Source organism: Euprymna scolopes, chromosome 27 (assembly GCF_053919585.1).
Source record: "Euprymna scolopes isolate OS-2025 chromosome 27, ASM5391958v1, whole genome shotgun sequence".
In the NCBI taxonomy this organism is placed as follows: Eukaryota; Metazoa; Mollusca; class Cephalopoda; order Sepiida; family Sepiolidae; genus Euprymna; species Euprymna scolopes.
This window is the reverse complement of record NC_136508.1, coordinates 51084112-51102899: the sequence shown is the minus strand read 5'-3', so window position 1 is coordinate 51102899 and position 18788 is coordinate 51084112. Positions and strand designations below refer to the sequence as shown.

Here is an 18788-nt window from a genome sequence, read left to right as displayed (position 1 = left end):
ACATCTAGCCTAATAGCCAATATCCTATGTAGCTTTCGACACATTCAGTCGTGATAATAAAATATTACTTTGCATCCGACAGGCAACACCATCACAATCGCAACATCTTTAGAGGCAAGAGTTCCTACTTTTCTCTCTAACTATTTAGTCTTAACACTGCTACCAGTGTCACCAGGACCAATTCCATATTTTCCACAGATATTGTGATGTGATTACACCTATCGTAATTGGCTCATAGACACACAGGCATAACATAATCTTTCCGATTTCCAATTTATAAATAATAACAGCTCTCTTGCAAAGTCCGTCCATTCTGATTGGCTGAAAATTCTCATATTCTGGAATTCGATTTTTATAAATAAATGAAAAGTTAGTAAAATTAAAACATGGCATCACTAAGAAACATATTTTTTTGCACAGCGTCATGTTCATTACATGCTTAAATTATTACTGTCGTCTTTGTGTGCATGTATGTGCGTGTGTGTGCGTGTGCATGCGTGTGCGTGCGTGTGCGCGCGTGTGATACAGATCACTCTAATACTTGGTTTAAACAAACTGAGACACAGCAGCGCGTGACCGGATAAAGCTGTTTAAATATAAAATATTAACATTTGAACAGTAGTCATTGAAAAAAAGGAGCTAAAATAAAAATAGGCTAGAATTATTTTTTATTTTTCATTAAATAAATCGAAGATGATAATAATAATGGTGCTTATGCACTCATATTACCGTGCTATTTTTAAAAATCGCATTTACAAGTTAATACAGTCGTGTGTGTGTGTGTGTGTGTGTGTGATACAAATCACTCTAATACTTGCTTTAACCAAACTGGGCCACAAGCAACGCATGGCCGGGTACAGCTAGTTATAAATAAAATAAATAAAACATCAAATGAAACAAATAACAACGAATTTAAAACAATTCTTTAGCAAATTCCTTTTTAACATTTTAAAGCTAAAAAAGAATTGATTTAAAAAATTTAGATTTTTTTTCAATGAAAATTCAACACACATATATAAATTATAAAGGAAGGGATGTTAGTTCACCTGCACATTTTTTTCTTAATTTTAAAAAGAAATTATAATAAAAAAAAAACTTACAGTCTTCTCTTAACATGACTTTTTTTTTAATTATAAAATAAAATAGCCAATTTGAAACTGTAAACAGACAGTCATGTTTTCTTTTGATAAAAAGCGACTATAAAAGGAAGTAAATTCGTTTCTCATTAATTCATGTTTGCGATGGAGTTTTTTTTTTGTGACTCTGGACGTACGGACAAATAAATTAATATTTAGATACCACATGCAGCAATATGGATAATAACAGCAGCATAGTGTTTGTATATGTACGGAAGCCAAGAACTGTTGAAAGTAGCAAAGCAAAGCTGAAGAGACAAAGAGTAATTGTATATATTCTTTCCTTTTTCTGATGATGAGGTATAACTAGAAAATTCTAAGAACATAACACCATGATACCATATTCAATTTATAATAAAAAATTGTTGAAATCTTTCATTATAGTTATTTATTCTTTTTATCTTGTCACATATAGAACATAATTTTTCTACAAGCTGAGTGGCTTCTGGGCCTTGATAAGTGGTGACCACCGTGTAAAAAAAAAAAGACTGTATTGCTTTTAACCACAGCTATATATTTGTAGCCTTTTGGCCAGAAAAAAAGTGTAGTATCTGTTCTGATACTACACTTCACCTTTTCTGTCCTCGATCAGTGGAGGAGAAATCCTTCTAGACTGAGACAATTTTTACTTTTGTTCCTATCCAGAGTGGCCCTTTTTGGAGAACTGGATTTTCCCCCACATTAAAAACCGACCTTGTGTCTAACTCTGCCTTCGTGGGGAGGCAAGTAAAGAAGGAAATATATATTTGTAACAATAATAATAAGGATGAAGAGTTATGCTGTGCAAAAAAAAAGTTGAGGAATTTGACCAGTCTTTAATTTTGGTTAGAGAAATGTAAAATTGACTTCATGCTCTTTTGTCTCTTATAAAACGTGGAATTTAGAAAGGATTCTTTTCAGTCTTTTTTGATTTGTTATTGACTTTAGTCCCTACCTCAGTCTATCCTTCTGTCTCTCAGACTGACTGATTATCTTCTGTTGAGCTCTCTAAGCATTGGTTCTTTTATTGATATAGATTGGAGCTTGATTGATAGTGCGGGATCTATTAGAATTGAGACTCTTTTTTAGACCTCATCTATATGAGAGACTGGTGATTGATGCATCAGCCCAAATGTGGCAACGATACTCTATGCTTAGGCGAATTGAGGCTTTGTAAAGATATAGGATACTCTCTAGTGTGAATTTTGGTCATGCTTGTGCACAGCTCAGCGTTCACATCGTTAGACAAATCGTAGAAATAGTGAAACTTTGAAATAATCTTCTGGCAGTGACATGAGGTGAGTGAGAGAACTTAATGGTTAGAGGGCAAAAGTGTTTATTACCTTCATTGTGAGAAGATATGAGAGAGGCATTTTGTCAGGAATAAACATAATAAATTTTAAACAGGGATAAAATGCACACATAGCTAGTAAGTAGGTTTTCTCCAATGCAATGCAGATTACAATGTATTGTGGACTAAGTCACTGCAAGGCATAGGAAACTACCTCCTGGTGCACCACAGTGGATCACTGACTAGAGCAGGCAAGCCATCGATTTGATTTAAAAATTGGCGATTACACCAATTTTAATGACAATGAAAGTAGTGGAAGTGTGGAACATTTGTTGACCCTCATTCAATCACGGGCAATGTTGAGTCTCCCTGCTGATATATAAAAATATATATTTTAAAGCCTTCTTTATTTCTGGTAGACACTTTATAACACATGCCAGTTAAGATTAACGGAGTAGTTTTGTAGAGACACTTCCTCACACAGACAGAGAGACAGATAGACAACAAGGTAACTTATATATATATATATATATATATATATATATATATATATATATATATATATATATATATATATATATATATATATATGAACAAATGATTAATAAATTATGTTAAAAGACATCTTGAAAAAGAGTTAAAAGCATATTTAATTTTAAAAAAAGGAAGCACAAGATAAGTGGATAGTCACTTATCTTGTGCTTCCTTTTTTAAAATTAAATATGTTTTTAACTCTTTTTCAAGATGTCTTTTAACATATTTTATTAATCATTTGTTCATATTATAAGCTCTATTTCCTTTTCGGTTGTATTGAGCTTTTTATATCTGGCTGAGTTTATTTTACTTGTAAATATTAACTCTTTAATATTTATAATATATTTTAAGTTTACCATTTTGATTACCTTAGTAAACTTATTGTAACTTTTATTTTATATATATATATATATATATATATATATATATATATATATATATATATATATATATATATATATAGTGTTGGGACGATTAATCGGAATCAGAATAGAGTATCAGAAAAATCAACACTTTTTGGGATATCAGAATTGGTATCAGAATTGGTATCAGAATACGTTTCAGATGCCAAAAAATTATTCTTTTAATTATCTTTTTTTTTAATTTGATTTTGTTTAAAAGAAAATCTTCCACTGCTGTTAGTAATAATAAAATAATAAATAATAAAATAATTTATTGATTTTTATCTACCAGTAAAAGTAAAATCTATAATCACCTGCCGTCACAAGAGTATTTTTAAGGTTGCGAAAATATATGCACATTTAACCTGTGCTTTTACCTTGATTGGGAAAAAATAAAACTTTGTAGTTAAATATTTAGAGAATTAAACTTAGTTAAATATTTAGAGAATTAAACTTAGTTAAATATTTAGAGAATTAAACTTAGTTAAATATTTAGAGAATTAAACTTAGTTAAATATTTAGAGAATTAAACTTAGTTAAATATTTAGAGAATTAAACTTAGTTAAATATTTAGAGAATTAAACTTAGTTAAATATTTAGAGAATTAAACTTAGTTAAATATTTAGAGAATTAAACTTAGTTAAATATTTAGAGAATTAAACTTAGTTAAATATTTAGAGAATTAAACTTAGTTAAATATTTAGAGAATTAAACTTAGTTAAATATTTAGAGAATTAAACTTAGTTAAATATTTAGAGAATTAAACTTAGTTAAATATTTAGAGAATTAAACTTAGTTAAATATTTAGAGAATTAAACTTAGTTAAATATTTAGAGAATTAAACTTAGTTAAATATTTAGAGAATTAAACTTAGTTAAATATTTAGAGAATTAAACTTAGTTAAATATTTAGAGAATTAAACTTAGTTAAATATTTAGAGAATTAAACTTAGTTAAATATTTAGAGAATTAAACTTAGTTAAATATTTAGAGAATTAAACTTAGTTAAATATTTAGAGAATTAAACTTAGTTAAATATTTAGAGAAAGCATCGGAATCAGTAATTCTATCAGAATTAGGAATTTAATATGGAATTGGTAATTGTATTTGAATCAGAAAAAATATTGGAATCGTCTGCTCACTAATATATATATATATATATAACTACTTCATTTACTCACATAAATTAATATACGAAAGTATAAATTTATGCATAAACTGTAAGTATTTACTTCAACAGTGCTCAATACGTAGGTAGAGCTAGGAAAAGGTCAGCCGGAGGTCAAATGGACCTTTGTCCTGTAAGTGCCTGCTCATTGGCTGATTAGGACCGATACGGTGGATACTAGAAAGCTGATTGGCTTACAAAAATCTCAATAGAAGCTGCGTATATAAAAATGCAAGACAACCACAAAATTCTTGCATAAGCCTGAAGAATCCTAGAGTGGATGAAACGCGGAATATTCAGTGTAGCTTAATCGCCATATATATATATATATATTTTATTTTTTATTACCGTTTTATCTGTTTGGTTATATGTGTTTAAGATGTTGGACCATGTTTACGATCTTACAGTCTCGTCAGATCTTACAGAAATCGTTGTTAGTATTAGGAAGAAGTGTTTTAGAAGAAATACGAAAAAAAAAAAAAAGAGGGGTGAGGTAGGAGATAATAATGGGGAAGCGTAACGGGTATTGACAATATTTCAGTTTTGAGGCTTAAGATATATTAGATTGTATTGTATGTGTGGGGGTAGCAGATTCAGGTAGGCGTGGGTGGAGGAGATATATGGATATAGGGAGGGGGAGGTGGAGAGAGGATGGTAAAGAAAAGAAAAAAGGAGTGGGGCAAGGAGAGGAGGGGAAAGTTTCAATTTTTAGGTTTTAAATTTTAACTGCCTTTTGCTTGTTCCGTAAGGTATATTAAGTAGATGAGAGAGAGAGAGAGATAGAGAGAAAGGGAGAGAGAGAGAGAGAGAGAGAGAGAGAGAGGGAAAGAGAAGGAGAGAGAGGGAGGGAAAGGGTTAGTGTAGATGTCATGTCTTTTTACAGGTACAGGGTTCATTTAAAATTTATATATATATATATATATATATATATATTTAGTAAAATGATTCATAGTTTATAATTGTCATAATTAAAAACCGGTTTCAAAAGGAAGAACAAACAAAATCAATATGTATGTATGTATATATATATATATATATATATATATATATATATATATATATATATATATATATATATATATATTGATTTTGTTTGTTCTTCCTTTGAAACCGATTTTTAATTATAGCAATTATAAATTATGAATCATTTTACTATATATATATATATATATATATACATACATATATATATATATATATATATATATATATATATATTCGTTGCATAGATAACACTCAAGATGAGAACAATAGTCCGATCAATACAAGTAATATAAACTGTTTGACTGTGTGAGAATATATATATATATATATATATATATATATATATATATATATATATATATATATATAAATAAATAAATAAAAATAAAATTTTTAAAGTCTCCTTTTATTTCTGGCAGACACTTTATGACAACACCTGCCAGCTGAGAGAGAAACGGTTGGACATTGAAGAAGAAAACGTGGAAGAGAAGAAGAACTTTGAAACGTTCAAGAAAGATATGGATAATTTAAATAAGAAAGCCAAAGTCATCCAAACGTCTTTGGACAATGCAGAAAATGATTTGGAAGCATTTCAGGTAATTTTTATTTATTTATTTATTTATTTTTTTTTTTTTACTTTTGTGACCATTTACACCTGACCAACTGACTCAAAGTCCGCAGTAAACATTTCCAGCCAGATTTGATCCCTGATATTAAAGACTTCCTGTTTTGGGTCACTTACTTTTGTTCTCCAATTCTCCAATTTTTTTTTTTTTACTTATCTTTATTTAATAATTTTTTAATTTAATTATCAGGTAAAAGTGCAGAATAGTTGACAAACCCCTCCACTTCTCTGTAATAAGAATGACTTTCTAAATAATCTGCTGCAGCTTACTGATCATGCTGAAATTAATGATTAATAGCATCCATTCTGTCTCAGAAGACAATGGATACCCCCTGTAAGAGTGCCCGTGCATGTAATCAAGAAGCAAGTGTTGCGCAATTTTCAACCTCACTACTCCTGGTCCGGCACTGTTTGATTCTAGGGGCAAAGAGAAGTCTATGAAGACTGGAAACAATACTGAAACAAGTTGAGAGCACATACAGCACCTGGTCCCCATGCTTCCGTTCAGTCTTGATTTTTCTTTTAACCTCTTCCATTGTTTTCCACACTTCCTGTAGTGTATCTGGCAACCAAATTCTTCATCACTTGTTCTCTAAACTTGCGTTTCACATGTCTTTCATTTCAACCTTTATAAACATTTTCGTTACCTCATTAGCTTTCTTAAGCATGGAATTTCGAATAGCAACACACCACAAACTAGACTTTACATCTAAGAACAATGGAGCATCCCAACCTGCTTATATACCAACTCTTTGATTTCAATTTGATAAGTTGTTATAGCTCAACTGATAAGACAATTTGTGACAATATTGTCAGATTGAAAATGGTTAATGTGAAAGGGTTCATATGAAATCTGGTTTTTACTGAAAAAAAAAAACAAAAAAAAATTGAAATTCAATTAAAAAAATTGATATGAAAGAGAAAAAATTGTTTTTCTTATCGCGTGAATAGGAAATTCTCATGACAAATGATTCATCTAGATTCTTCCTTGATATGGATCATCTAAGGTGAATGGACACATCCTCAGACTTTGCGAAAAATTGAAATACATTTCATTTTTGAAAAATGCATTATTCATGTGATGATGAGGGGGTGGGAGAAAAGAGAACCCTCCCCCCACCTCTCTAACTAGTGGAAGTAACAGTTAGAAAATAAGTAAAAAGAAAAAAGTAGAAAATCCATTGATCATGCTAAAGTCAGAAAGGCGAATTCCCACGGATTGGAAATATTGCTACAAATCTCAAGATGGCAAAATGGTTTGATAACTGTTAATTGAATTTTATTAGAAAAGAATCATGCCCGTTTGATTCTCAAGCTTCAAGGATTTTATTCTGCTTGCCTATCGAATCTACATCACTAAAAAATGTAACGTTGCAGCCACAACCAAACAAAAATAAATCCAATTCGGATTTTTCTGTTTTAGCAAAAGGCAATTATTACCATTACTTTCCAAATAATGCTTGCTTCTTATTTTTTCCAACTGTTTATTTCGTCTGACATGAGATTTACAACACCCTGCCGTCTCAACACCAGCTTAAAAGTCTCTCACCATCATCACCACCACCACCCATCCATCTCACTCGGTTGCGTTTTTCTTTCTCTCCTCGACCACTCTCGGCCATAGCCTGCCATTTTTCATCTTCTCCTGATTACGTGCTACCTTTTTTCTTTTTCTTTTCACGTACACACTTGTTAATTTGCATACATGCTCAAACACTGCTGCTAAAACCTTCACTATCCTTCGGTTGCTGCTGATATTTTCACACGTGTTCATATGTGCTCTATTACATAAACAGACCCTTAGGCTTAAATATTAAATATTGAATATTAGAGTTGATACCGCCAAACTAAAATCGCCCAGAACTTGAGAACCGAACCATCCCAAAACACTTTAAGTAGAAAGTCTTTTCTTTTTTCTACCCAAACGCTAACATTGTAATTTTTATTCAGAATAATTATTTTTATACAAAAATAGTTCTCGTCTAGCTGAAAACACTATCAATAATTCCCTCCACTCTTTATCTGTGCCTAAACCTAAACGTAGATTCCATGGACAAAGGTTCTTTCTTAGAACTGCACGCCTGTGGAATTGTCTTCCGTTTTCCTGCTTTCCAGTTGACTACAATATGGTTGTCTTCAAGTCCAATGTAAACAAGTTCTTGATGAGCCGTTCCACTTAACTTAACAAATTTACTGAATTTCCATTACTAACGATTACTATATTTTCCAGTTGACTACTGTACACTCTTAACCCTTATCCTCGAGTGGTCTCTGATCCTAATAAGTGGTTATGCCTATGTAAAAAAAAAAAAAAATAACAACTGTCGAATTGTTATTCATTCTTCATGCTTGAAGGTGATTTTTGATACTTAGTGAACGGTTGCTTTTTTAATCTTTGACAACGTGGGGAGAATGGTAATCTGACAGACGTGGACCCTCTGACATCTTCGGTGTGTGTCAGAGTCACAATTTTTTTTTGCGAACAGGTACCAAGTGACTAACCCAAACTCAGGAACAGACAAAGTTGAGGACGTCACGAGGTACAAGCTGAACAATGACTACTAAATTAAATACTATTTTCCTTGTTTAATGGCCTTTCCCGTCATAATTTTTTCATTCATGTTTTTCTTTTATACTTCACTAGCCTCGTTGCCCGGCGTTGCCCGGCGTTGCCCGGGTGTTTAAGGTGTGTGTTGTACAAAAAAAAAAAAAAGTGGTAGTAAGTAGGCAGGCTGGAACGTGAAGGAGGAAAAAATGCGAAAAAAACAAAACAAAAAAACGTGACGTCTTTGCCGTTGCGCTCATCACCAAACCGGAAGTAGCGAAGGTTTAAATAAAGGCTAGTCAATCGAAAAGAGGGGATGACTTTCGAAAATATCGGCGAAAAAAGCGAACCTCCTTGTAGAAAAGTGCGCAGTTGAGGGTGAGAGAATTAATATTTTTGGCCAATTTTTCGATATTTGTCGTCCGAAGGGTAGAGCTTCAAAACGTTTCCGATCTCGTGAAAATCCGCCACGTCTGTAAAAAGTTTTAGGCAGACATACGTACATACATACATACATACATACATACATGATGGCAGCAAATTTGTTTTCGAACATTGTCATTACTTGATATAGCACAAAAAAAAAAAGATATACAGAAACATGAAAACAAATCAGTGATGCGCCGCACAAAGGTGGCTTTTAAGCCCTGCCAAACGCTGGTATTCTTTGGCACACATTGTGCAGGCATGTACGCTACTAGCAGCATGTTCTTGATGGTCACTTCTATGTATAATCAAATGCCGCTTCAAACCACCTGCTGTTTTGTACGTCCGCCTGCAGTTGACACAGGTTAGCTCTGGCAACACAAGACTGCTTTGTGGCCCACTGACATACATACATACATACATACATACATTTAAATAGACAGGTGGCATTTATATTATACCTATTTACAATGCCTCCTCACAGGACAGAGTTAGAAACCAGGGTCGTTATTTAACGTGGAGAAAAGGTACAAAAATAAATAATTGTGTCAGTCGTGAAGGACTGCTCCTCCACCGAAAGAGAACAAGAAATGGAAGTGTAGTATCTGAAGAACAGGGTATTTATTTACTCCCCCACCGAGCAAATGAGGCACAAGGCCGATTTTTAAAATGAGGAGTTAAGGGGAAATGGGCACCAACTCACCGGGGAGTAGGGGAGTTGGATAGTAACAATTGGTATGAAGGGTTGCCCCTACATTAACCAAGGTCTTATATGTGGGGCTGCCCCCATACACGGTCTTTGCTTGCAGCATTTGAAGAACAGATACTTCTTGGCCAAAAGGCCAAGAAGATTGTATTTTGTCTCACATTTAATTTATTTTCATGCTTCATGCATTCCTCATTGTTTCATGCTTATTTGCATAATGTTTGATGAATTTTCGTCTTCCATTTCAGTTAGAGAAACACCGTAAACTCAATGATTTTGTGGTGGTTGTCTCCATCTTTCTGCATCAGATTCAACACATATTAAACCCGAAATTACCTTCCGATGTTTCAAAAGTTCTAATCTTCAGAGAACAGCAAATTGAAAACCTGCAACACAGAATTAAAGAACTTCAATTGGAGAAAGGTCACCAGAAGAAAAACAAAAAGTCAGTTTTTTTTTTTTTTCATTTTTGATTTGAAACCAGAAATTTTCATATAAATCTAGACCTTACGTTTCTGAATTTTTGAGATGAGGATTACTTATTTGTATTATTAGGATTCTTTGGACTACTGTTCTCACCTTAATGTTATTTTAACAACGTTTCAGTCTATGTAACCTCCGAGCTTCTTCAAGTTTATCTTGTCAAAATCTTTCTGTCAAACACGGGAATCTTTCTGTTGAACTCCGGAATCTGCACGCAATTTACCTTATCTATGTTTCCGTTTCGTCAGCCATGATCAATTAGATGTATTAATTTTCAATCTTATTTTTTATGTCACCCACACTGATGATTGCACCTTTATTTCCCAAGAGAATTTTAAGGCTAATAGATGTGGTGCCCGTTTTATTATGTATAGTTTAAGAATATAATCAGAAAGAATTTTTTTTTCATAGGAATCATCACTTATCAAGGCCCAGAGGACACTCGAGGATAAAGGTTAAAGAGTGTACAGTAGTCATTGGGACAATATGATAGTAATCGTTAGTAGTGGAAATTTGGTAAATTGGATTACTTAAGGGGAATGGCTCATCAAGAACTTGTTTACATTGGACTTGAAAACGACCATATTGTAGTTAGCTGGAAAGCAGGGAATTGGGAGGGAGTTCACGGGTGTACAGTTCTAAGAAAGAAGCTTTGTTCATGGAATCTACGTTTAAGTTTAGGAGTGTTTTCAACTCAACGAGTGTTTCTCGTGAGTTTGACAAGAGGGGGGGGGCGTAGATTGGAGCTCAGGCGAGCACTTGCCATGAAAATAACGATAAACCAGAGACAGGCTCACGACGTCTCTTCTGTGAGAAAGAAGAGAAAAGAGCATCCCCTACGAGGCTATGAAGTCTATTTTGAACTCTGTCAAGGCAGGATAAGTTTTTTCGAGCGCTCCTGCCCAGATGTGGCAACAATACTTCATCCTTGGACGTTCTGACTCTTGTATAGGCAGAAAATTGTACCAGCAGTGAGATATCTACTGGATCGATAGAAATTGCATCATTTTCGTATATGTAATCAGAAAATATGAAATTCTAATTAATTTCGAGCAACCGCTCAAGAACTATTCCAAGTAATTATCCATTACGCCTGATCGTAATTAGATGTATGATAGTTAATTTTTTTTTTTACAAGGGAATCACCACTTATCAAAGCCCAGAGGCCACTCGAGGATAAGGGTTAAAGAGTGTATAGTGGTCAAAAGGACAATATCATAGTAATCGTTAGAAGTGTAAATTTGGTAAATTGGATTACGTAAGGGGAATGGTTCATCAAGAACTTGTTTACCTTGGACTTGAAGACGACCATATTGTAGTTAGCTGGAAAGCAGGGAATTGGGAGGGAGTTCACGGGTGTACAGTTCTAAGAAAGAAGCTTTGTTCATGGAATGTTTAGATTTAGGCACGGATAAAGAGTGGGGGAAATTATTGATATTATTTTCAGCCAAACGCAGTACAGACTGCTTTTGTAATGCCCATTGTTACAGTGCACCACTTTAGATGTATGTTTCTTATACGCAAATTACAGACGCGACAGTGATTTCTGAATTTTTGAGATGAGGATTTCTTATTCGTATTATTTGAATTCTTCTGACTACTGTTTTCATCCTGAGTGTTAGTAGTTTCACAACGTTTCCGACGAACTAACCCCCGAGCTTCTCCAGCTAGATCTTGTTGAAATCTTTCTGTCAAGCTCGGGAATCTTTCTATTGAACTCTGGAATCTGCACGAAATATCGAACGGAAACCTTTACTTAATTCAGGGCAAAGTACGTATGTGCTCGTTATGTCAGCCTTGACTTGGTAGAAGTATTAATTATTTTGCAATCTTATTTTGGGTGTTACCTGCACTGGGGATTTCACCCTCATTTTCCAAGAGAATGTAACGCACAACTGAAGTTACCAAGTGCATTAACCGTTACGCCACAGTAATTAGTCTGCAAACCACGTAATTCGCGTCTGAAGTACTAAAATGAGCATACATTTTAACACTTTTGATTTTAAAGTAAATAGATGTAGTGCCTGTTTTATTATGTATAAATTAATAGATGTACGGTCTTTTCATCACCCGACATTTCATCACCCGACTATTGATCACGGACTATTAATCACCGAACAGTAATCACGTTTGTCATCACGTGGACACTTAATCACATCGAGACATTTAATCACTTCACAATTTCCGAAGCGCTTGAAGGAAATTTTTTTCTACATTATACTTGTCTATGTTTTTGAATCCTTTAAGATGATTCTTCATAATCTTTATATCCATTTTTGTGAACTATTTATTGTCCTTATCTTCACAGTTGTTGCAGAGGTTTGTTCACATTTTTAAATGAAAAATGAATTAATTAAAATAAATGTTATGTTTATTGTTTATTTGTTAAAAAGTTTTAAAGAAAGTGGCTAATATTTACTTTAAGCGATCAGATAACCTCTCCTCTAACCCTTTCATGATTGGACAATTTTACCCCATAGATTTTAATCTCTCGTAAAAATACTCCCAAAATTGTCAGATGGGCTAAAAATTTAACGCAATAAAAGAATAATCGCATAAATAACATTATTATATAAATTAATGTTATTTTTTTCCTTGGGAGGTGATTAATTGTCTCCGTGTCGAGTGATGGAAACACGTGATCAAATGTGTAGTGATTATATTCCTTTAATAATAGTCGGGTGATTAAATGTCAGGTGATGAAATGTCGGTAAACCGTTTACTAATGTAATCAGGAAAAATCCATCATTTTCGGACACGTGATTTCCATTAATTTCTAACAGCCGCTCAACAACTAATGTAAGTAGTTATCCATGCACAATTATCATGCGCACGGTGTAATACAAAAAGACGTTTGATCGTAATTAGATCTTTAGCGTAATTAAATTACTAACCCACGTTAAAACGGGCGTGCTAATGTATATTAATGATCGGTTAATTCGAACGATACTATTTATATTTAATTAATAATTTAAAATAAATTTTACTTTGGCTTACGGACCAATACCAATCAAAGAAATCGGTTAAATTTCGAGATTACTTTATATGCGATAATTATGTAACGATGCGTTTGGAATTTTTACATTTCAAACATACGCAGTATACTTATATAAGCAGACCGTTGACCTAATATATATATATATATATATATATATATATATATATATATATATATATACATATATACATATATATATGCATATATATACATACATATATATATATACATACATACATACATACATACATATATATACATACATACATATATATATATACTAGTAAAAGTACCCGTCGTTGACTGGGTTCAAAAACAGCCTACAGAAAATGGAATCTGATTTATGAAAGTATGATAGGTTATGAAAAGGAAGGCTTGTAAAAGAGATAGCTTCGAATTTGGGGTTATCAAAACCAAAGCAAAATATGATGAAAGTAAAAATATTTCCATTCTATGGAGGTCAGGCGCGGACGAACAACCCATGATTTTATTATACTATATTTCTTCAAACTGAAACATAATTATCAAAGTATACTTAGCAGATATATATGAAAAGTCTTTAATAAAGTGTGTGCCTATTTCCATTCCATGGAGGCCAGGCGCGAACGCAGACCCCACAATTTTATTATACCATCCCTGTTTAAGTTAAAACATACTTAGCAAAATATTATTATGTACATCTATATCAGAAACCCTTGTAAACGTTTTTTTTTTAATTTTAAATTTTTTATTTCCATACTTTGTGGACTAGGCGCGAACACAGACCCCACAATTTTAATGAACCACCGTTCTGCCAGATCAAACATACCCATTCCTGTGTCTCGTTACATCTTCTATCATTATATGTGATTAGGTTTCTATAATAGTCAGCCATATAGGAGCCTATTCGTGACCACACACACACACACACACACACACACACACACACACACACACACACACACACAGACGTTCAGCTTTATATATATATATATATATAATGAGTAAGTGGTAAATGGTAAAAAATATGAAAAAGTACTCAATACTACAGTAGAGCAAAATATGTTTTTATTACTGATTTTTGGTCTACTTAGTTACACATGTTTCCACAACCAAACCGAATTCACCATCCAATAGTTTCGTCAGACTTTGCAGATTGAATGTTTATTATAATGGAAAATACAGAATATAACGTAAAAAAAGGACAGGATCAGTAGCATCCAACTGTAAATTTATAAGAAAGAAAGAGAGATAACAAAAGCGAAAAGGAATAAGGTTAAAGCTGGAGGCAGATAATGAGGAGAAAGAGGGGGAGAGAAAGAGGAGGGAAGAAAGAGGAAGCAGGGGAGGGGTACGATATTGAAGGAGAGAGAAAGAAAGAAAGAAAGAGAGAAAGCGGTTAAATAGGTGGGCGGTGTAGGATGTAATTAGGCCGTTAATCAGAATATTTCTCTTATCTATATAATTCAAACATGGTAGTATTTGAATGATATAGTTAAGTGGCAGTTTTAGTCATTTAGAGCTGTTTTAAAGCTTCAATGTTCACTCATTTTTCGACCAAATTTCAAACAATTATTACAGTTTATAGATCACATTCTCAGCTATATTGTGAAAAATTATCTATATAATTCAAACATGGTAGTATTTGAATGATATAGTTAAGTAGCAGTTTTAGTCATTTAGAGCTGTTTTAAAGCTTCAATGTTCACTCATTTTTCGACTAAATTTCAAACAATTATTACAGTTTATAGATCACATTCTCAGCTATATTGTGAAAAAAAATTTCAATTTCTATTCAGTAAAAAAGTTATGATGAATTTACGGGTGTTCAAAATCGTAAAAAAAAAACGTAAGGAGATGAACGATGTTTTTTATGACAGGTCTCCAATAGCAACGACGTCGCTTCAGCGACTACTGTTGCTACCAATTCACCACTCTCGCAAAAAAAGAAGTAACAAGTGAAACAGACAGAATGAAAGAATGAAGGAGATAATCGGGGCGGGGTTATTGAAAACAGACGAGTGCCGTACATTGTTATTACATATGTGTATGTTATATTTATGGGGGTAAAAAAAAATAATAAGACTGAAATTGAACAAAGAACAAGTGAATTTACTAGAAGCCTGGAAAAATCATGGATTACAATATAAAAATGCGAGCATGAAAAGTAATATGGTTAAGTTTAAACATCGAAAAGTAAAGGACTAGTTGTAAAAACTGGAAAAGACCAAGGCAAGATATTATAGTAAAAATATAATGAGTTTATAACTTTATAATAATATAAATATTGCAGCATTAACAATTTTTTAAAATTCAATTTATAACATTATATAATAAATTCTTAATGCTGCAATATTTTAAGTTAAAAATTTATTATATTTTTTACTAGAATATTTTGTCCTTTTCTCTTCCAGTTTTAACAATTAGTCCTTTACTTTTTCATGTTTAAGCTTAACCATATTAATTTTCATGCTCGCATTTTTATATTGTAACACACACACACACACACACACACACACACACACACACACACACACACACACACACATATATATACATATACAAACACACAAGTATTCTGATGTTTCCTATATGCAGACTACAAACGCGACAGTAATTATGTTTATGATTTTTTGAGATGTGGATTAATTTTTTGCATTATTTGGATTATTCAAACAACTGTTCTCATCTTGAATGGATTTTTTTTTCACCACGTTTCGGTTGATGCAACTTCCACGCTTCTTCAGATGTATTTTGTTGAACTCAGAAATCTTTCTGTCGAACTCGGGAATCTTTCTGTCGAACGCGAAAATCTGCACGGAATTTCAAATAGAAACCTTTTTTTTTTAACCCATGTAGGTAGCACGCTCTCGTTCTGTCAGCCATGACTGGGCAGAAGTCCCAAGTCCACAAAGATCCGTGGCTCAGTGGATGAAGTACTTGACAAAATGAAGTTGTAAGTTACACTCTTCTGGAGGTTGAAGATTCAATATTCAGTGTGGGCGACACTCCAAATACAATTGCGAATTACTTCAGACTTCTACCCAGTCATGACTGACGGAACGAGAGCATGTTACTCTTGTGAATCAAAGAAACTGTTCCATTTGAAATTCCGTGCAGATTCTTGAGTTTGATAGAAAGATTCTCAAGTTTGGTAAGATACATCTGAAAACAGTGAGAGGTTACATCGGCTGAAACGTTGTGAAAATAACACTCAAGTAATCCGAATAATAGTGTACAATAGTAAATACGACATAATTACGTTGATACACCAGCCGGTTCTCGTCCGATCACCGAGTTAAGGAACGTTAAGCCTAGTCAGTACCAGATGGGTGACCATTTGTCAATAACAGATGATGTATGTGCTCTCCACTTATGTTGGGATTGTTTCCAGTCGTCCTGAATTTCTACTTGAGTTTCTACTTGTTACTGGAATAAAACAGTATTAACTCAGGAAAGGTGTGGTTGGAGATTGCGCAACTCTTGCCACAAAAAAATTTCACGCGCAAGTCAGAGCATCAGCAGCGATGTTCGTTATCTTCATCAGCAACAATAGACGAACAGTTTTTTTTTTATACAATATTAGAGTGCACACATTCTTTCCAGTTTTTTTGTTTCCGCATAAGGGATTACACCTCATCAAAAATTTCATATAGAAACGCTGATAAAATTCAGAATCCTTTCTGCAATCCAACCATCTTTGGTACAAATAAAATTCAAGTCTATGCAATTCAATATAAAATGTATATATCTATAAAAGTGAGAATCTGTGTGTGTGTGTGTGTTGAAAACAACTCTCAACTTATATACGCAACAAATTTTTGATCTACAGACTTGAAATTTGGTATATAGGGTATTCAGACACGTATAAAACTTTTTAATCGGTTTTCATCCGGAAAAAAGGGCTGCTGAGGGGTAAAAATTAGCAAATTGGTATTTGGGGGGTGTCAGCGGATTTTTATCTGTTTTTAAACTGTTTCACGACTGCACGTACTTGAATAGTTCACATGACAGATTCATTATGTTAAGAATAAGTAGGTTTGAAAACACTTTTTAAAGACCGTAGCAAGCTGGCCTAATGGTTATCGTATTTGACTCACTGTCTTTAAGTTTTCATTTCGAGCTCAGCTCGAGTATTCTTTTTTTTTACTTGCAAGAAGTGAGCGGTTTAGAAAAAACATAATACTAGCATGCACACGTCTCAATTTCTTTCCTTTTTTTACTTCATTTTTTTTAAAAGGAATTTAACGTTACGTTTGATACCAGACAACGTCGGGTACATCTGCTAATATATATATAATTATAATGGCTTCCATATGGTATTAAATTTTATACTAGGTCTGCATAGCAAGTAATTGTCGCGCAGCATATACACTGCTTCTTTGAGTCGTCTTGCTTTTCACTGTTCTACAAACAAGTGTTCTTGAAGGGACGGTTATAATCTTTCTTTAAAAAGATCTCTAAATTGGAATGTACGCGATAGCGGGTGAATGTCTGGCCTCCGTTAGAATGCCCCATCTCCAACTAGGACAAACAATGATAAGAAAACACACACACACACACACACACACACACACACACACACACACACACACACACACAAATAGAACGAAAAGATTAAACAAATCCTGAATCATGTTTAAACTTGAAATCATTTTTGTTCGCGTCTTTCAAACGATTTCTGTAGAGAATAGCTGTCAGTTTAAAAGAATGAGCAAGATCTGTCAGTGCATAGCAATTGGCCGAATTTCGATCGGAAATGTTTTGACAAGTAGGTTTACCCCGCATAGCCCGTGCATAAAATAACACGAGCAGACATTCATAAGCTTTTTGGATCAATTAGGGTTTAAGGACCCCAGCAGAAGGACAAAACAAGAGGAACAGTTTTCGGTTGACCTCCACCTTCGCTTAGGTACATAGTATTCTGTAAACCTTTATTTAATCCATGACGGTAGCATGCTCTCGTTCTCTCAGCCATGACTGGGCAGAAGTCACAAGTCCACAAAGATTCGTGGCATAAACAAAAAAAAAAAAAAAAAAAGAAAAAAAAAAAGAAAAAGATATTAAAAAATGGCGTATTATTTGGATTCTTTGGACAACTCTTCTCATCTTGTGTTTTATTTTCACAACGTTTCGGTCGATGTAACCTCCGAGCTACATTGACTGAAACGTGAAAATGACGCTCCAAATTAGAATAGTAGCTCGAAGAACCCAAATAATATGAATAACCAATACTCATCTCCAAAATTCAGAAACGTATTGAAAATGCCTCGGTCTAACAAGATTTCTCCTTCACTGATGGAGGATAGAAAAGATCAGCTTTTCTCAATTCTAACGTTGGTTTTCAATGTATTTTTTTTTTTTTTTTTTTTTTTTTTAGGAAATGTAGGAAAAATCCTGTTCCCCTCAAAAAGTTTTGGACCTTACATTAAAAGATGATCCAAAAGTTGCTAGAGTGGAAAGTTTTCTGGCATCTGGGAGAATCTACAACGAAAGAGAGAGAGAGAGAGAGAGAGAGAGAGAGAGAGAGAGGG

General features: G+C 33.3%; 1 protein-coding gene across 1 annotated transcript in view; it reads left to right on the top strand.

Annotated features, from left to right (window-relative positions):
• LOC145248852 (cilia- and flagella-associated protein 44-like) overlaps positions 1-18788 on the top strand; it is a 228307-nt gene that overhangs the window by 191840 nt on the left and 17679 nt on the right. The window contains exons 30-31 of the mRNA XM_080110575.1: positions 5912-6088; positions 10043-10239. Coding sequence (XP_079966701.1) covers positions 5912-6088; positions 10043-10239 — 374 coding nt within the window. The remainder of the gene's footprint in view (positions 1-5911; positions 6089-10042; positions 10240-18788) is intronic.